The sequence below is a fragment of the Takifugu rubripes genome, chromosome 2, assembly GCF_901000725.2.
Source record: "Takifugu rubripes chromosome 2, fTakRub1.2, whole genome shotgun sequence".
Lineage (NCBI taxonomy): Eukaryota > Metazoa > Chordata > Actinopteri > Tetraodontiformes > Tetraodontidae > Takifugu > Takifugu rubripes.
In genome coordinates this window covers 11616958-11637673 of record NC_042286.1, presented here as the reverse complement: position 1 = coordinate 11637673, position 20716 = coordinate 11616958, and the positions used below count along the sequence as shown (strand labels likewise).

Sequence of the window (20716 nt, the reverse complement as noted above, 5' to 3'; positions counted from 1 at the left end):
ATGGCAACCATTGTAAACACCAGCTGCCTTGCCCCCCCCCGCCCCCTCCCTTTCTACTTCTCCCTTGCCTTTTCTTCCGCTGTTTCCTCAAGCCTGAGAAAATGGCAAGCAAGGCTGAAGGCGAAGAGTGTTACTATGACACGATATCATCGATTCAACAATGTATGCACGAAAGGTGAGTATCTTTTCTATTTAGCGGGAGACGGGAGTGAAGACGTCGGGCTCGGGATGTGAGGTCGGCTGCCTAGTAGCCGCCTCCTGCACCGCTAGATAATCAGCTAGCTGTTTAGCATCTAAGCTAAGGTAGAATCGATGAAGCAACGGCCAGTCAAAACAACGATTACATGTCACTTATTTCAGCCTGCAACGATCGCTTGTGGTTTGCGCGTTTAAAACGCATTTTAAACACAAATGTTTATCGTCTGCACATTAGCGTCTATCAAGCTAATGTTTACGCTAGTTCGCACACGTGTTCAAGATAGTTAAATATCAATAACTAAAAGGTAAACTCAGTGAATGCAGCTGGTAATTAGCCTCTAATTCTTAGGTACAAACAGCAGAGATGGTTGTGACTGACAGCTCCTCTGTTTCTCTGTGCTCAGGGATAAACGGAGACTGGAGCTGGAGCTGGAACTGCTCGCTTATTCCAGGTCTAACAGAAGAATGTAAGTCACAGAGATGGTTTTAAAGTAAAAAAGCACATGGTTATTAGAAATACCTTTTTGAAATGTCTTTGGCTATCTTATCCACACGTTTTATTGTACTAATGTTTGAGGTTCTTGCATTTGTTCATGCAATTTTTAATGCTTTTGTACAACAAATGATAAATACAGCGACATTTAATGGACTCCACACAATTGTCAAAGAAGCAAAGGCTGATCATAGAGTTAAAAATGGAATTTTATTAGAAAAAATGCATGCTTCACTTTTTTTTGTGCAAAGAATTTGGTTCTTATTTTCTGACAATGGGCTTGGATAATATTTCTTTGAAATAATAGTTCTCCACCACCCTCAGCTCAGAGATAAAGTGTTCCAAACTGCGCAGCTATCTCAAGGAAATCTGTGAAAGCGAGGCGCGAGCGAAAATGAGAAACCTTGAGCTTCTGAGAGTTGTGGAGTGCATAGAAACCGACATGAAGGAATATAGCTCTGACCATGGCCCCCTGCAACAGCAAAAGGTATAACACACGGAACAGACACGTGAATCCACGCACAGCCCCATTAGCTAAATGAATCACACTTTTGTCTGCGATTTCAATTTTAATTACCGAGTGTACTTTAGTTTGAAAATAAAAGCGACTCCATAGACTAACAATGCAGTGTGAAATAAAGAGTGTATATTTATTATCCACACATGTTCCTGCACATTTGCCTCAAGGTCTTGCTGTAATTTTAACGCAGGATATTAATATTTGCTTGCAATTGCTTTATGTGACAATAGTAAACACTCCAACTGTGCCATTTATCATGACAGGCAAATGAATGAGGGACGAAACAATGAGCCAGTCAGATTATCACTTAGAACTCAACGGCAGTGCTTGACAGCTTAATATCAAATTAACAAAATTGGCTAATTATGACTCGCTGAGTTAATTGCCCAATATAGAGACTCTGAAGTGCTGCAGAGGTTTAGTCATTCTCCCCCTCAAGCAGTTGGTTTATTTCCTCTTGATGCATTATGGGTTCTGTTTGTCCTTGTTGTTTCCTTTCATTTCTGGTTCTTCTTTGCTTTCATCTTATAAATCGATTATGCGATGAAGAGGGATTGCCTGTACGCACCCGTTGAAATGTTTAAAGTTGAAATGACTGTGTTTGAGAAAGGTTTGATAGTAAAATTGTTTACCTGATAGAACTATGGTTTAAACATATTTAATGAAATGTGACAAAAGAAAGCTGCATGAGAGCAGCTCAACCCCTTTTTCATCTCAGCATTTTTTTTAAGTGAACCAGTATTTGTTGGTTTTGTCACATGGAGGAAAAGCTGCCGATTTCCCCCAATGCTGATAATAATCAGTAATGCCAACAATCAATAATGCCGTAGCAGACAATATGTTGGCAACTCTTATCCTCGGCCATTTTTCTCTCAGCTTCTGCTTTTGTCAAGCGTTAATATCGCATCATGTCTACATTTCCGTTATCTGCATATGCTAATGCCTTCCACTTGCCTCATTTCCAGGCTGATTTTGTCCAAAAGGCTTCATATTTTAAAGTGAGGAGGAAACCACAAGAAGAGCTCAACACAAAGGTGATACTTATATGTGCCACGCATGCATGTACACATATTTCCATCTATTTTGGGAACGTCTCTGTGTTTTTCTCGCATTTCTTTCTCATCAAGCCGCATTTTCATCTGTAGAGTAACAAACGAGAGAAGGCGTTCCCCGTCCTAAAAACTGTAGAGGCGTCTGCATTTAAACTGCGTATCTGTAATAGCGCAGGTGTCTAATCCTAGCTGGTGCATCTGTATAAGCAGAGCAGTTCAAGCCCATAGCTTTTTTCTCCCTTACTTAAAGCAGTAAATGCTCCTTTAGATGAAATGTCTAAGACATCTCATAATAACTTGGAGCATGCTGTCTAGAGCAGTCACTTGTAACTGTGTGCAAACCCCCCCCGTCAGCCTGTCGATATTGTAATGAGGAAAATGGTACCGTCACTCCATTATGCATACAAGCCATTGGCTGGCAGTGTGCATGTCCCTCAGGCTGCCGCATTCATTAAGGGAAGCTTACCGGGCTGAAAGCTGGAGACAGATGATAACGGGATATGATTTTCATATTTAATACATTCCTTGGAAGAGCACACGCGTGCCGCAGATTGATAGAAGAATCAATTGCTACTTTAGTGAAACACTTTCTACTTTGCCCTGCAGCTACCGATGGAATCACTCAGCCAAGAAATTAACTTTTCCTATTTTTTACCTACTTTGTGGATCTGCTGGGCAGGCTGCATGGTTTACAGTGAATGTTATTAAGCGGCTAACTGTTTGCTATTTAAGACGCTTATCAGAAAAGAAACAGAAGCCATGCCTTTTGTTATTATGTTTAGAGGGAGGCTTTTTTGCCTCGCTCGCTCCCCCTTTGGTGACATTGCAGACATGAATCAAAACTTGTCTAAAGGATTTCGAGTAAGATGAAAAGTTAAAACACCGATCCATAGACGGGCTTTTCGGAGACTCCTGTAACGAAGAAATACGACCTTGGCCCACATAAATGTTTGAGCTGTCTGTGTTGTAGATGTAGTTAACCCAAGAATTAATCATTTCCTGTTAGGTTTTGAAATGAACGGGGCAGATCGGGATTTAGTTCCGTTTCCTATCATATTTGCAGGCTAAAGTCGCACAAGGACACGACAAGGAGGTTTTCCACTTTCATCCTACTGAGGGTTTGACACAGACCTTTGGAGGTGCTGATGCTGATGCCGGAGCCACAAATGTACACTCACACCAAGCGTTGCATCATTCACCCGATAGCAGCTTGCACTTCCATGAATATCTACCAAGTGGCCTTTTGAAGGACTTTGGAGTCAGCGGAGAGAGAGCCCCTAGCAACCAAGCACATTTATCAGTTGACATTTCGGGCTCAAACGATTCCCCCGACGGCTGTAATTTAAGTGACAAACATGAAAGAACGATGGCGAAGCTCCCATCTGTTCGTGCCTTTACCGACGCAGCTGCTAATGTGCCTTTTGGAAGCGATGATGAACACGAATCCTCACCTTTGGCGACCTTGCCTGGGCCTGAGAGGGATGTATCTTTTGACAGCAGCAGCCCAGTAAAGACTGAGAATGATTTTTCAGAACAAACCGATTCCAATCGTCTACTGCCCACATCAGAGGATAAAGAGACTGAGCTTCCTCCGCCTGCTCCTGGAAAAGAGCCTTGGGATACTCCAGGTTTTCTCTAACTTCATCCTTATTACCATATCATGTGTTTTTTTGTGTTAATTAAAGTAGAGTGCCCTGGACCAATTTAAAGGAATCATGCTGTCTATTGCCACAACATTCCCAGAGAACAGTCTCAGCCTAGAGAGGAATGGTGACACTCCGCAGACTTCCATATCGTCCCTCCATGATGACGGGTTGAACAACGCAACACAGAGAAACCCCGACTCCCCGGCGGCAGCCTTGCAAAGGTACTTTCTAGGTGACTTTTGGGATTACGCGTCATCTCCTTGCATCTCGATGATGCATAAATGCTTTATGGTGCATACGTAACCATCTCTATAGGCAATAGCAAAGTTAACGCTAGGCGAGCTGAGTTAAGCAAGCTAGGCAAGAAAGTAAGAAATGGAGTACATGGTGGACGTGAGTGACAACACCCGACATTCTCTGACAACATCGCATTGGAAGCTGACAGAGAGGATTGTGGGAGTCACGGTCCATGCCACCCAGCCTTTTATAGCGCAACGGCAGCTGCACTGTTGGCAGTAATGCATTTTATAGAAGAAGCTCAGGAGCTGTCACCAACAATATTGCCATAATCCAAGATAATGCTGTAACAGAGCAATTTTCTGCTTGAGAGACCTCAGGAAGTCCCCAATGGAGGAGGAAATTTGTGGCACCATAGAGTGTTCTGGAGGGTGGGCATGTGGACAGCACTTACAGCCACAAATCCTTAGCGTGATGATGGCCTCTGAGTTGAAGGATCATTTTGGATGGGTTCGAGTCACAGGAAATCCCATGTGAACGGTTGCCCCCAAATCCTCTGCATTTCCCCCAGAATATGCAGTCTTTTATGAACAGGGTGCTCTTGGGGAAAACGCTGCTTCCCCTCACATATTCATGACCGCTCCCACACACTTTTTGTGTCCAGTGCACTGAATATTACTTTATTTTTTTATAACTACCAAATTGTCTCACCCCCCCTTTTTGTATTCCAGGTTCACAGTGAAGCCGCTGAATTTTATTACAGGTGTATTTTTATTTTGCAAATATGTCAAATGACATAAAAGGGATCATATTTTTGTCACACATATCCAAAAGGCAAAAAAACAGCTTAAACCATCAGATGTAATGAAGACATTTCTAAACATTTCTTGGCCCTGTATTGTTTATTTTATTCTAGCCTCAGTTTTTTTTTTAACTAGAATACATCTCACATTTGCAGTTTGCAGTTGTTTTTCCTGTCCTGCGTGAGTGCACTGAAACCTCCTCGTGAGGGGAAAAAAGCCCCCGACACATAAAACGCTGAGGCCGCCGTGTGCAGTAAACCAACCCCCGTGTCTGCACTGCGCAATATAACTGCAGAAGAGCTGAACCCTTCCTCCTCGCCGACAATGTGCTGCTGCTGATGGCGACGTGGGGACAACGGCAGGGTGTAAAGTGAGGTCGGAGACCTTGACATGAAAGCAGGCGACAATACCGCGCAAAGGGAGCGAGGTTTTGCGGAAAAACACAACTAATTCCTCGTCTAAAGGTCTCTCTTTGAAGAGCATTGACAAATAAAGTGGAAAGAAAAAGATGCCTATTTCAAGGTCCGTACTGGCGATAAGGGAAGGGGGGGGGGGGGTCGAGCTTTTGCCTGTGCTACTTCAACCACGGTGAAGAGGACTTAGCACAGAGGGATTGCACACTACAGAATGTCATGGATATAATTCAAGCTGCCAGCTTAATCAGGATGTTACCAGGAAACAACCGGCGAAAAAGAGGGAGCAATTGTTTGCTGACCCCTAACCCAGGAGCCCATTACAGATTTTCATAAATTCTTTTTTTTTTTTTTTTTTGGCCCCTTTTATGTAGGGGGGCTCAGGATCTCTCAGCTTGGGGTTTCGGGGAGAATTCAATGAGGGCCACCCAGAGCTTAATGCTCAAAAAAAGAGATGAATTCCCAATATCCACATGCATTAGGCATCCATTTCTCATTTTGCAGCCGCACACAGGACCAGATTAAGGTGTAAATCTCTCACCAAAAGAAATTCATCTTGAGGTTCTTTTCTTTTCCCCCCCTTGTACTTTAATATGGTGCGATGGTGTTTTTTTTTTTTTTTTTTTTAGCTATTTCATATTTGCTGTGGAAATAATTCTGTCTCCTGTGGCTTTTGACCCTTCTCCACTGAGGTCTTTTAATGACCCTGTTTCAGGAGTTTCCAAGTGTCCCCTCACATGGCGTAGTTGACCGAAGTCCTTTATCGCAGCATCAGATCCGTAGTGATCAGCTTCCTCTGCTGGCCCTTATGGAGCTCATTCTCACCGCCTGTTTTCCTTTCCCGTGTTTTCCTTGGGACCCATCGACATACAACATAATCTGCTCATTCTATTTTCTTGTCCTTTTGTCCCTTGAATGCATTTTTTTAGACTCTCCTTGGAAGGACTCTTTTATCTGCTGGATAACATTGAAGGACAGCTCCACTGTGCAGGGGCCAGAGTGTATGGGGATTCTTCAGTTGATGGAAGACATCTCAATAGAGTTATCAGGTAAGCCCTCCCTTTCTTTCTTCAAACTTTATCCTTTCATCTCTTTTGCTGAGGGGAAATTTTACAGTATTTATTTAATGGCCATGAAGCTGATTGTACAGAGAATAAAAAATATATATTCTTCTGTAGAGTGCTCCTACTTAAAATGAAATGTCATCGCTGACATGCGCGCGCCTTTCATATTTCAGAACGTAATTAATTTACTGTAATTTGAGTTGTCAAAACGTGTGACTAAATGTCAGTCAAGGGAAAGAGTATTCGCTCCTTTCTGTCTTTTTTAAACGACCATCTGTGCAAACACGAGTGGTCTAAATGATCTGAAAAGCTTCTTCAGTACTGAAGAGAGAGCCATCTCGTGCAATGACCCTCGGAGCAGTAGTGAGTCTTGCTAGGATATTATGAGCAAGCACAAATGTGCATTGATGTGTTTTGGCTGTGCTGCACTCTGTGGAAGTGGTTGAGCTCGTAGACCTACAAGCTGATAACTTCCTGCTCTCTGTGTATTGGACAGGCTTTGTAACAGTGGAGCGGAGGTGAAGGACAAGGACCTTGAAGTATGCGGCGCGGTAGTCCTTCGTGAGCTCCAGACGTTGTCGTGGAGCACAGCGGGAGGCTCCATTTTGTCAGAAGACGTAGTAAATGCTCACCAGTCAAGCAACGATCCTAATGAAATATGGTAAACCTCCCTCTTTGAGAGCAGAATACAGAAAGACAGTGGACAGTCTTACATTACTGCCACCAAGACCACAACGCCATCTGTGCACCTTTTTCCTCCCCTTTCATGACCAGACAGTGGGGGACACACACCTCCAGCCTATTCTGGGATATCGTCAGCCACCCTACTATAAAGTGACCCTTGTGCACGCATGTAAAGGTCATCTTTGGTGTCACCTTGTGCTGTAACGTTGCGTGGCTGAATGTCATGAGTAAATTAAAATGCCCTATCTGTGACTCCCAGTCCTGTGGATAATGAGTAGTTATAGTCTGAGCTAAATCCAACCTCTGCTTCACTACTCTATTGATTTCAGAGGGGCCTTGCTAGCTTTATGTTTTATCTGAAGAAATACGTGTGCTGTGTCCTTTGGAAATGCCTATTGGCTTTTTGACCCCCCCCCTCCCCACCGTGCTTTTTTTACCAAGCGATATGATGTTTGGGTTTTTTTTTAGCATTAACTTCAGTGTCTAAGAAAGATCAAACCATTTTTCAAATGCATCATTAATTTAAAAAAATGCTTCTTTTTATTGGAAGTAAAGAATTTTGTCTCTTTTCTTTGTCTTCCATCCACCCCTCTTATTCCCTCCTTTTCTCGCAGCGTAAGCCTCACCCCTGATGCTGCTCAGCTGTGGGATCGCTGGCTCAAGCATGCTCTCCTGCTCAAGAAGAGCCGCGTCCTCAACGATGAGCGGCTGGTTGAGCTGTTCACGCCGCTGCTGCTGGAGCGCGATGCCCCCTACAGCCACAAGGTAGCGTTGGAGGCACACACACAGCTACGAGCCGCACACACTCGTGTTCAATCCACCTGCCACAGCTGACAGGACAGTTGCCTTTTGTAGACGTCTTATTCCATATGTCCCAGTATTTCCCCATCTTCCAATGATGGCATATAAGCACATAAAGGATTGTTTGAGTTTAATGTCAAGTTATTTCTGGGGAAACCTATTTTCTCTCACAGGATCATATACTCTACGTGCTGATCTCAGCTTAGGCTTTCTGTGAAGTCATCTTTTTCGACTTCTTGAGACTTGGAGATCTTGCTCCAGTGTGCCCGGCGCAACGAGAGAGGCAGAGAGGGTGACTGTAAGGGCTCTTGAAAACATGAACAAACAAATGGAAGGCTCGCAATCTATATGTACAACAGCCGAAGAAAATAATCAAGACATTCTCACTCCATCTACTCCACATACTTCTTTTTCATCACTCTGTTTCCTCTTTCCTTAATTTCCCCTTCCCTCGCTGCCTTCCCAGACAACAGCGTGCTCTCCTCGCACAAGAGCAAACAGAAATTTCCATTCACGTAACGCCACACAGCCTGGCTACTCGGGCAAATGGGAGCATGCAGCTCGCCTGCACGCACTCAAAGAGGCCCTTTGAATATTCAAGTGCTAACAGTTGCATTCATTGATATTTAAAATGCAGTGAGTGTGCGAGAGTTCTCAAATCCCCAGTATATTTGAGTCGGTGTAAATAAATAAATAAAAATAACAAATTGGGATGTCAGGGATGAGGATCAGGACAGCTTTTATTGTGCAAAAAAGTATCAAATACCGAGTGGCAAGGTCGAACCGGCGTGTGTTTGCCTCACTTCACTTCTTAGAAAATAACGGCCCGTCCTTTGGCAGCGTTCATTTTGACCAACTGATAACAACTTACAATGTACTTAAAAGTTTGTGTCAAAATCCTGCTGATCATCGGCTCCATATTTGCGCTCGGTAAAAGTACCAAATGGCCATCTCCATCTAAGAAGCCGGCTTTGATCACAGAAGAGAGATGATGATGATGGCAGGACTTGATATTAGGGCTGGGGGTGGGGACTGAAAGGAAATCGGTGTGTGGCATCTCCCTGCTACTCATCTCCCCGAACGGCTCCTCTTAATTGCGTATCCTCATCTCTCCAGAGATAAAAATGAGCTGGAGAGGGAGGAAGAGAGCAGTTTGTCTCAATTCTCTCAGCCAAGAGGGGAGATATCTGGAATGTGTTGCACATTAACACCAGGGTGATTGCATTCTTTAGACGCGGCTCTAATCTCATGGATGAGAAGAGACAAAGAGGAGGGAGGGGGGGGGAACAATGTGTGATTGAGAGAGAGGAAGCAGGAGTAAAAGTGTGTGAAATAATCTTCCCCCCTTAAACGAGTCAGACAATTTGAAGTTATTTTCTCTTGGCATTTCCACATGTATTGCAGCCACACCTCTGTGCAGGCAGCCGTGGCCAAACTAAATGACTTGGCTGATCGTCGAGAGTCCAATTTGACATCGCCTTCGCGAAATGGGAACAATTAAGAGTGTGGTTTTAATTTGTGCTGTTCGCAGGCCAAAGTGCTGCTGAGGACACTTGTGTGCCGGTCCAGTGAGGAGTGCCCCTCACCAGAGGACGAGACCGGCTCGTCTCCTCCGTACGGTTCTCCTCTCCTGGACGGGAAGGATGAGAAGCCCACCCAGCTGTCACGGACAAAGCCCCTCCAAGGTGGCTGAAGATTATTAATTGAGAAAAACATCCCACTGTGTAATGAGATCTTGTGTGTTTTCCTAGTGATTTAAATAACAACCATGATCGGGATTAATGCTGGACTGCTGCAACGACAACTTCTTTTATATGAGGAATGTATTTCTGCAGAGTGTTTTGTAAATCCCTAACAGCCGTCTATTCAGAGCTAAGAAAGACCCCCATTCCCATTTCTCACCATAAACTCCCTTCCTCCATGCAACTGCTTCTCACTACGCCCTTCCCTTTCTTACAGAACTACAAAGTAGTGAAGAGGACAGCCAGGACGAAAGCTCTGTGAAAAGTGTTCCTATTAGAGGTAAAAAGGCATCGCTGGTGCCCCTGCATTCACACTGTCCTTATGTTGTGGCTTGTTTTCCTCCCACTGCAGTGAATAATGGGCACTTTTGCGCCGCGGTGGAGGCTGCATGGTCAAGGTGAACCCAGGGTCAAAGTCCCACCTGAAGAACTGGGCTAGTTCTCTCTAATTATCCCAGGGGGGTGGGGAACAAACCCACACTAGTTATATTGTCAGCCTGCTCTGAGGCGTTGGGACCAAAGTGATAATACACTAGCCTGGTATAATGTAGCCGCTTTAATTGTCCGGGCGCAAAGGTGGATGGCGCAAGAGATCTGTGGTCGGTTCTCATTATCTACTAAACAATGCTCCGGCAAGGCCGGACTTGAAAAATTCAAGATGTGAAGGCATCCTGGAAGCAGCTGGTGTGCTGATCCCTAAGCTGAGCGTCTGAAATGTAACGTAATCATGTATAACCCTTGGCTATCAGATTTCCTGCAGGGTGTTTCATGTGCCTGCCTCCCCGAGGCGCCCCGGCCCTGCCAAATGAGTCCAGCTTCCAGTCACTGTACTTAATCAAAAGGGAGCTGGCCGGCAACCCCCCCCCCCTTAAAAAATGGACTAACGATATTTCAAGGGAAGCCATTCGCTGTGGCGACATCAATGTCACCTGAAATAAAACCCAAAAAAAAGCATGACTTGAACATCACGGTGATTACCAGAACATGCGCTTTTCTGCCGCTGATGAATTTAGAGACGTTGCGTAAAACAGCTGGGTCGCGTTGGCAAGTGGACGGAGACGATGCCGGAGCAGACGGGACTAAAAGTGCCGTTTTCCTTGTTAATGTCAGAAACGTCAGCACAAGGTTAAAGTTTTGCACGGCGACGTCAGTGACGACGCAAAAAAAAGTCATATGTACCAGATCAATAGATAGAGAAGATTCCAGAATAAATAGGTCCAGCAGATGAGAGGGGACGTAAGTCGAGCGGGGAGATTTAGGGCTGCCTGTGGCAGGAAGCTGTCCAGCAGGGCATCTTTGGGGGGGTGGGAGAAGGTGGGCTCTGCCCTGGACGGAGGGAAGGGCGACGCCGACGACCCTTTCCGCTGATCTTTGCAGGGCCCTTTTAGAAGAGTGCTGCATGGTGATGGTGAGAATTAGATTTTCAAGCGATTTCCTGCCGGGGGGAAGCTGAGATGATGCGCGATGCTGCTTGTTGACCCCTGGAAAGTGTTGCTCCCAAACGTGGACTAGAATCAACAGCGTTTTCAGCTTCTGTGCTCAGCTAGGAGGGCGGAGACGCTCCAGCTCCCGGCGTGTGTTGCCTTATCAAACACAGAAAGCTCTAACACACGGAAACCTGGGTTTTAAGCAAATATTTGATGCCCCCCCCGCACTCTCTCTCTATGTCGGTGTGTGTCTGAGCAGAGAGCAAGGCGTATCAGTTACTTAAACAGTCAGCTATGCAGACAAGGCCGCAGATGTGTGAAGAGCTGGACGACGACAGCGACAGCCTCTCAGGTAAGGGAGGCATCGATGGAACCTGCCGTCTGCTTTCACATGTTGTAGAAATCACTAATCATCTGTATTTGTTGTGTATAAAACTTAATTGGATGGAAGACACCCCCCCTCCCAAATCCCAGCTATGCGTGTGACATATCCATAGAAAACATGAGTAATGGTGTATGCTAACCTTTAACCCCCTCCCATATTACTAACGTGCTGACATGTCCCGATCAGATGGATTTAGTTGGGTCTATTTACTCTTTTAAGGAATAAATGATGACCATGAGGAGGACCTGCGGAGGGCCAAATGCTCGTCACATCAAGACCCTTACCCTTGGTAAGAATGTTGTTATTATTCAACGGGGGCCACAGGAAATAGGCCACCAGACACCAAAGTGGTTGATGTACATTTGCATGGCCACACTCATAATCCCCTGTTCATTTTCATAAGATCAAGGGGCCGCCACCCATTAACTCGCCAACAAAGACAAAAGCCCCGTCCCCCCCCCCCCGGGCTCAGCCAGGTCTCACAAAAAATTCTGAAAGCAAAACAACTCCGGCGGGAAAACCTAAACCGGCGGCGATATTGCTGCGCCGAGGCTTGTTCTGAGAAGCCAAACAGTTCACGCCAGGAAGAGGGACAACTGTCGCGGAAGCAGAGGATTCGAGTGTTGGCGAGGACAAATGTGCTTTTCATTCTTCACCCTTGAAAGGCATTTAGGCGTCTAAAATCAGTGCCCAGAGTGGGTCGCAAAAGAATATCTAATGATAAATAGCTCGCCGGACGCTAACGGCGCCGCGGTTACATTTGAATATCAACACGACTTCATCAAATCTGCAATTGCGTGTCAGGTCCTCAGAGCACCTCTTCACTGCAGGCCCATTTGGGCCGTAGTAATGGCTGGGTAAACGTTATGAAGAATAATCTTCTCTGATTTCATCTGATTACTGGGCACCATGCTGACACAAGGACCGGAGTCTATATCACCGTGGCCTGGCAAGCAGACACTCCCAGTCTGCCTATTAGCCCAGGGAAGGGGCCTAATGGGACGGCTCTATTGTGGTGCTCCTGCCAGCCCTAGTGACCACCCTCTTTAATAAACATGAGCCAATTTTCCGGCCCAGACCCACTCGGATGATGCCTCTGTCTCCGTCATTAATGTAAACTGGGAGGCTTCGTGATTAAACAAAGACATTGGCGGCTAAGAATTAGCATGAGCGCTGGAGAGACACAAGTTGCGTACACGAGGTCACCCTGTCCGCCCGAACCCTTTGGGCGGGCGCGCACCGGTTCTTTGTGTGTTTTCTTTGCTTATCTTGGATGATGAGATTCAAGCATTCCGCCGTTGCTTCTTGTGCTTTATTGCCCCCACAAGTGGTCTAAAAGCCCCGCACTTAACCAAAAGCATAACACCGTCGTACGCTTTTGGCCTGCTTCTCTGCTCTCCGCTGCACTTTCTCCATCTCCGTGCCCCTCGTCCTCTTTGTGTTGCCGCTCCTCCCTCCGCAATCCTGCTTGTTAATTATTTGCTTTATTTTGTCAGCGAGCTGATGAGTGACATCAAAAGGGGGATGGAGCCGGACTCAGAAATACAAAAATGGCTTCCTCTCTGTTGTCTTAGACAATAATTATGATTTGCCAGTTAAGCCTGGACTACAGCAGAGGGATTGTAGTTTAAAGCAGAGGCTTTGGTGCAAAAAAATGCATTTATAGCCCTTTGTGAGGCTCCTCATTATGTGTGGGCCTGATTCATTAAGTAATTGGTTTGCAGTTGTTTACATGAGTATTAAGGCCTTCTATTCAGGGCCTTTGAGAGATACATTGTGCAAATGTTGCATGTTATGAATGCAGAATGAGAGGCGGGGGGCCAGTCCTATTGGCCAAACACTGCACTCGGCTGAAAAGCGAGAGAAAAGCGCTGGGTGCTGCTTTGCATAGCAATGACTGGAACCTTAATAAGCTTTACAGATTAAATACATGCAGTCTATACAAGATGCAAACAGATACTCTTAACACATTTATATGTGCTCATTTCACTATTATGGCATTTGAGAGAATTGGGGTCTTTCATATTCTTTTCTCCCTCTTTCGCCTCCTCGCTCTCCCACACTGTTTTCAGTTCGACACTTTTATAGAATGTGCTGTTTATTGTATTATAACTCGCAGGGAAGCGACTGATTTGTCCATTACAAATCTTTTGCTGTCTTTGTGAGGAGCAAAGTAAAATCACTTTGTGGTTGAGTGGGGATGAAAGGAATAATGCACGAAGGAGTGAGTCTTAATAAGCAGCTGCACTCCATGTAAAGACCACTTGTTCCCATTTGTATGCGAGTGCATGCCACTGCTTCCTCTGGTGCAAAGAATCATTGTGCTCCTTTCTACTGTAGGCATTTCAGATGCTACTCTTTTCTTATTTTGATTTTGGGCATTTTAATACCTTTTCTTTGAGCCGCGTTTTGATCCTCGGAATATGCCCCGACACATGTGCGGAGCACAGCCACACACATACTTGCGCACAAAATACTCTAGACATCAGCTGGTGCGATGATCGTTGTGCCTAGTGCCTGCTTGACAAAAACCTTGACTCAACAATTAATGGTTTACTGCTTTGCCTTGGACAACAGGATGTGCTCAAGCATTCGACCTCAAATCACTCAGAGTGTCAAAATCAGAAGCTTGGCTTTGCTCTCTCTCCCTCCCTCTCTCTCTCTATCCCTCCCTCTCTCTCTCTCTCTATCCCTCCCTCTCTCTCCCTACCTCTCTCTCTCCCCTCCCCACTAGTGCTAGCTCACTGGGAGAAGGCATGGAAGTGTAACACAGTCAGGAAAAAAGAAGGATTCAGAAGAGGAAATAACACAAGCTTAGATATACAAAAATAGTGTTATATCAATTATATTACAACACGATGATGATGATAATAACACCAGAATCTCTTTTGGCGTTATTTCAATCTTTAAACCAGTAGATGATGCATTTCTGTTGTGTAGAATCAAGACCATAAAGAAGGTGAGCGAGTAGAATGAATCAAGCCGTGGAGGCTTTAACCCTTTCTTTTGCTCCGTACCTCTATAGTGGAAGCATTAACACACTTCAGCCCCATTAATAGATGAAAACATCCGCACGCATCAGCCCAACAGTGTGTCCTCCAGACACCCCTTCGGCTGTCTCCGCCTGACTGGCCCAGTCTAAAGAAGAGCGCGCTGGCCCAGTCCCACTTCCTCTGGGCTGCAGTACTCACCCGTATCCAGCAGAGAGCACTCACACGTCGGAGAGTGCCCACTCACCGCTCACTCGCTGTTGCCTCTCATCGTTTGCCCCCCTGCTGAGGGCTATATCCTGCTCATCCATTCAGGCCTGTTAGAGTACATCAAAACGGAGCCCAAACAATGTTTCTGCGGGGTCATAGCTGGAATGGGAGTAGGAGTTGATGGGAATGATGAGGTGATGGGTCTCCCTTTACCTTTAGAGAAGCACTGCTGTGCAAAAGTGCTATTGTGATATTAGCATTTGTGTGTGGGCGGTAGGAGTTTAAAAAAAGCCAGGGTAAATAAAAGCAATTTTTCAGCTATTGCTGTATACCTGCTAACTACCCGCTTAGCATTAGTTCCCCTTATAACACGTGTAACTACAGGACTGATGTCACCTCAGGGCCGTCTCCTCTGCTCAAGGATGCATGCTGTCCTTACGAAGGCGCCATTCTGAACGACAAAGTCCGTATTTATTGGTTCTGTACTGATGTGCCAAAGTTCAGATGCCTAAAAGAAAACATCAAAAAACATATCACAGCCAGGAAACGGAGCGCCGATGAAGAATGCCACATCGCAGCAGACCTAAAAATGGCTCCTCTCGGCGGTGTGAACAGGCTTTCCTGCATCAGCTCGCCTTGCATCGCTGTACGCCCAAGAGCTGTTTAGCTTTGGCCGAGAAAATAGTGCAAAATTAAGTCACTTGTGCAAAATGAGCACTCGTGCGGCTAGAAAGTGTAATAACATGATGATTTCGCAATATCCAGCTATTATCCAGTCTATCATGCACCATCCATAATCAGGACATTGTGGGGAGAAGGGGAAATTACACCAGCTGTAATTCACATCGTTTTACATGTTACAGAGCCCCGACCTCCATATTCAGATCATTACCTCAATTAAGTGAAAAACTGGCATAAATGTTTACGGGAGCCGTATATCACATCGGCGGGGTCGGACCCAGACTGAGCTCTCTGGAGTAATAGCTGTTTCTTGAAATCAGCCTAGTCCCTCACTGAAGTGGAGCGGCTGATGGACCGTTCCTATCCTGGGGAGAAGTTCAGGAAAGGAAAAGCCTCACTTACAGAGGCGGAGTGGAGGAAGGAATCAGATCCGTCTGTCTGCACTTGATTGATTAGCATTGTTACCAAGTTAGCAGCAGAGGTGAGGCTGCAGCTGAACTTCAAGGCCTGATTGTCCTGCTAATTGTGACCCTCTGCTCCGCTACATTGAGCAGGAGGGGATCCCTACGTCGCCGGGAATGTCAGCTGCATCCTTCTCTTCTGATTCCGTGCCGAGCGGAGCAGAGCGGCAGGGTATAGCTTAGAAGATAGCGTTTGGATTGCAGCCATGAACCATTTGGTCCTTATCCTCAACGTACAGTCACATGTGCCAAGATGGTGATGAAGTAGCGATGAGGAGATGAGGGCGATCGAGAGGATGACAATCAAGAAGGGCCGTAGGCTGGGATTGGGCAGATGGGGTTTTCCTTTTTTTCCTTGATGGAGCTCATCTGCTTAAAAGTCATTGTTTTCTTCTGTTTTGTAAAGAAACAGCGACGGTGCGACTGCAACATCAGAGCTCCAAGCAAATCAGCCGTATGGATATGTATGGTAACCTGGGAGATGATTGGGCCATATTGTGGGGCTTGAATAGCCCCCATCATAATGATGTAAATTAAAGGGAGGCCTTTAAAAGTGGAAGGGGGGGGGTTGCTTTTTGCATATGTATTGAGGAAGATCAAAGCCCTTCAGAGGTCACACATTTACATGGCGATATCAGCACAGCTATGGGAACCTGGCAACCCCCGTCTATGGGCAGCGTCTGAATAAAGGCGGCCTTGTGCGGGTCTCCTGGCACAAAGGGAACGGGAGTCAAAGAGCCTCCCTTCGCCCAAGTTTTGGCTAATTTCGTGGCGAATTTGCAGCTGCCTTTTCAAGAGCGCCCCAGGTCAAACGGGTTGAGGGCTAAAGCGTGTCTTTATGTTTCCAGGAAAGGCAACATCACCTCCAAGGCTCTCTCTGCCCTCCAGTCCAAAGGTGAGCGCACTCGAGGAGGGAGGGGGGGGGGCTGATGACGTCACACTCCTCCACATAAACGGCTAACATTTACGAGCCACTCAGCATCTGATTAACTTTCCGTCTGACCCCGAAGACCCTGATGCGTCTTAAAATCTGATCAAAAGGGCCTTTTTCCGACCGGTTCTCCGTTCTCGGATGCCAACTATTTGCTGTAGATGGAGCTTTTACTTTTGTATAGCGCCGCACATCTGTATCGAGAATATCCAGCTCTGATCAGATCAGCTGGCCACACAAATAAGGGAGAAGAACATTGATGGTTTGTTTTTTTCCTGCTGAAATGAAAGTCAAGGTAAGCGGCTGCATTCACATCACGGCAGGGCTCGGAAAGAGTAAAATCGACTGGGAGAAGAAATTATGCATGCAGCATGAAAGGTGGGTTTTCATCTGAACCCAGGAAGGATAAACATCCTGCTCTCAAATGAATCTTTTTTTCCTTCCCTCCCTCTATCTTTTTGTGCAGATGTGTGGAGCGACACAGATGAATGCAGCTCCGACATTGAAGCCGCTGCGCGTCCTCAACCTCTCACTGCCGATGACTTTGATGACTTCTGCGACTGATATAAACTTGATAGTTTGGGTTTATTTTTTATTTTTTTAATTGATCACATTGGGTCACTGGGAAAACATGGACCCGTTTGCCCGACGCCAATTCACCCTTTGACCGTTGTTTTGGCGGTGCGTGTTGTAAATCGCGCGTGCGACTTATTGCTAAAACAAATAAAGTTGACAGCTCTCAGGATGGGTAAAGTATGTGAAGAGTTGTCCGACACTCCGATGTTAACCCTGCCTCGTTCTCTTTATCTGAACGACTCTCCCGGCTCATAATAACGGCTCGAAATAGATTAAACTGATCTTTTAAAGCGATTTGTTTGCACTAGGCTGAAAATCATGCATTTTGAATGCCGCAAGCATCTCCGAGTGCTCTGCCTCCGGCACGCTCGAGTGTAATGATGTGAGTCACCTGTGAAATGACAAAGCACAATGGCCACTCCGCACGCTGCCGCGCGACCTGTGACCCCGCTGAAGAGGCCCATCTCCCGGGGCGCAAAGTGTTGGAGCGCCAACAAACTCTGAATATTTAGAACCTCCAGCAAAACACACATTTTCGCCGCCGCTTCTTCGATACCAGCGAACCGCAGACGTCATTTCCGCGCGTTAGCGGACAAGCGGACATCGTAGCCGCTGCCTTGAATGTCCTGCGGCTATTAATAGCCCTTTGCTCTTGTGTAGAAGGCTGGATTTCCAAGTTTGCCTTTCCAGGTTATTATACCTGGTGTGTAAATTTCCAAACCCACCAGCCTGGCAGGTGTTCTGGGAAAAAAAATAAATCTGCGGCATTCAGTGTCAGCGGGATTCCATTAGTCAGCGTTAGGTGACTTTACACGCCTGAACCTTTTAAAGTAGGACTCCACATTCATTACCAATAATGGCTTCAGACAGCCCTGACCCACCACAGAAAAGGGACTGTGGCAGAATAATTTGGAGTTAGCTAAAAGGCTCCCTAACATAATATCCATGTTAAGGAGCATGTCAACAGACACTTGTGTGTGACAGATGGCTCCTGGTGGAAGTGCAGTTATATTATACTGCTGTGTACTGCCACAATAATGCTCCTCCGAGTCTCGTCCGGAGAAACAATGTTGAAGGTGACGTTAGAAAGGAAAACCCTCCTCATTTCTGCGTTTTGAATGTTGTTTTCAAAGGGTATATCTTCCGTTTGTGTGCTTTTTGTCACCGGTTGACAGTTTATTCAGCTCTGCGGTCAAGTTAAGTTAGACAGCTTGATTCTTATTGAGTGGTTTTCTTGTTAGCTCTGACAGACTCCTGCTACTGACGACCTCGCGAAGGATTCCAGTGTGTCGATGGTGCTTTATTTATTTTATTTTATTTTTTAAATCAAGGTTGCATGCCTATAGGATCTGGAAGTGTCACAAATTTGAATTCAATCTATCCTTGCAAGGACGTTTCCTCTTTTGACACGCTGATCTGCATTTCAAAAGAGGCCTAATCATTTTATATCTTCTTCTTTCACTATAGAATTATAACCCATAAAATAGGTTGTTTCAGAATTCGGCTTTTAGCAACCGCACGTGGAAAAAAAGTGGTTTAATTTCAAAAGAAATATTTGCGATTGCGTGTGCCATAGACATCGATTGGTAAAATAGCAACAGTGCTATTAAAGTGCGTTTACAACAACAGCCTACACCTTTACCAGAATTTGCAGCAAACATAGTATGTTGTTATTGTTCTCTAGGGCTCCATTTCAGACATCTCCAACAGGTCGGGTTCAAGGTCTGGATCTCGGCTGCTAAGTGGACAAAGAAACGGTTTCTATGCAGTCAACGCTCCCAGCAAACCACGGATGAACCCCCTACACCGCTGGATAGACGCACTTTACACCCAAAAACCGAATCTCTTTATTCCGATCGAATGATGTCACGCTCGCCGAATCACTGATTTGGACTTCTGCTTGAAGAGTTTTTGTAAAAAGTAAGTCAAGTAAGACGCGGAAGGAGGCCGTTGTGGAAGTTAAGCGCATTTATCAGCGGCGTTGTGGTTTTGTTCTGTGTTTTTGTGTAATATATTCCTGCTGTCTGGGCAAAGCGGCGCTCTCCAGCGTGCACCTTCCGCCCTCCCCTCCTCTACTTTTATTTTTTTTATCAGTGAATAATCATTTTGGAGCAAGGTCATTTTGATCTTCTGTCTCAATAGGCTTCAAATAAATATTCATTCATTCTGACGCGGCCTCCTCTGCAGCTTCATTGGTATGTGTGTTACAGAGACAAAAGACTGTGCATTAATTTTCGAGAGATCGGCACCATTGTAGGCAGTTAAACCATTTTATTCTTGTTTTCAACCATCGGCAGAGTTGTAGCTACAACATTTTCCTTCGGCTCTGATTAGTGATTTTTGCGCACGGATGTTAAAACAAAACGAAAACAGTTCGCTCGTTCGGTTTGTAATTCAAAGCTTAATTAAGATGCGTCTCCAAGGTTCTTCTAGTCCGTGCGCCACATTCATGAATTCATCTGCAGCGGCATACTGACAAGAACGTGGGCTACGCTCATTATTCAGCCTGGTATTATGTGAAATCATATTGATCCACTGCAAATCTGCCTAGACTCCAGTTTTCTTTGATTGAAATTCCACCATATTCCTCATGAACCCATTCTCTGTCCTCCCATCATGTTTCAATAGAGTCTAGAAACTGTTTTTTAAAAAGCCAGCTGCCAGCTCATATGGGTAATTCATTATTGACTTACTAATTCAGACAAGCCCCGCGGCGTTTTCTGTTTGGTTTTGGTTGATCACCGTTCAGTAAATCCACGAAACAACTTTTGTGACGATGGTAGTCAGGCTTGCCCCAGATCTGCCATCCTGGGTGGGGATTGAGAGAGGGTACGGTCTTTTATCAGGGTCGCCCTGCTCCACAACTGGACCAGACGGGTTTGGAACTGCTGCTGGAAATAGCTGCCTCCAAGCCCCTGTTCAATGAGTCCACAAACGTCCCCCCCCCCATCAGAAGCTCAGAGCGGACACACGGCGCTCTGTTGTGTCCTGGGATGATACAGGTGACACTATTGTGAGTGTGACCCCACTCTTGTTGTTGACTAGGCTGCCTCAGCACCTCCAACCAACAGCTACTTGTTGACCCACCTGTGTCCCCTCTCATCCAACTGAGCTCCCTCAGTGGAGACCAAGAAAGGGCCTGCATTCCTGCATTGATCCCAGACAGGTGATCAAAGCTTGGTGATCCCCAGGGCTTTGCTCACCTCAGACCAGGCAGCCATAGATGATCCCCACACAGATGGGGAATAGGACCACCTTAGACCGGGCATCCAGACCGAGCCTCGGGGGTTTAGCCCTCGTCCCATCCAGGTCCGCTTTGTCGTACACTGCTGTAGGGCGTCTGCATGACGTCACAAAGTGTTGGCCATGTGTTAAGCTGGTGCCGTTCCATTAAAAGGCACG

The 20716-nt window shown here is 45.8% G+C and overlaps 1 protein-coding gene across 6 annotated transcripts; it reads left to right on the top strand.

Moving 5' to 3' along the window:
- Position 1: 1 nt before the first annotated feature.
- On the top strand, positions 2 to 19484 carry kiz (kizuna centrosomal protein). 6 transcript variants are annotated; one of them, XM_011615888.2, is made up of 16 exons: positions 2 to 175; positions 603 to 665; positions 1016 to 1178; positions 2177 to 2245; positions 3327 to 3891; positions 4007 to 4130; positions 6292 to 6411; positions 6923 to 7087; positions 7725 to 7875; positions 9443 to 9596; positions 9871 to 9933; positions 11340 to 11432; positions 11685 to 11754; positions 16656 to 16702; positions 17062 to 17116; positions 17205 to 19484. In XM_011615888.2, exons 1-16 carry the CDS (start codon positions 102 to 104, stop codon positions 17224 to 17226), a joined length of 1998 nt encoding a protein of 665 aa, XP_011614190.2. In that variant the 5' UTR covers positions 2 to 101; the 3' UTR covers positions 17227 to 19484. The 6 variants fall into 6 exon arrangements, with proteins under 6 accessions (XP_011614190.2, XP_011614180.2, XP_011614186.2 ...); XM_011615878.2 differs by having other exon boundaries at positions 17029 to 17116; XM_029832844.1 differs by having other exon boundaries at positions 98 to 175; positions 999 to 1178; positions 17029 to 17116.
- The last annotated feature ends 1232 nt before the right edge of the window (positions 19485 to 20716 follow it).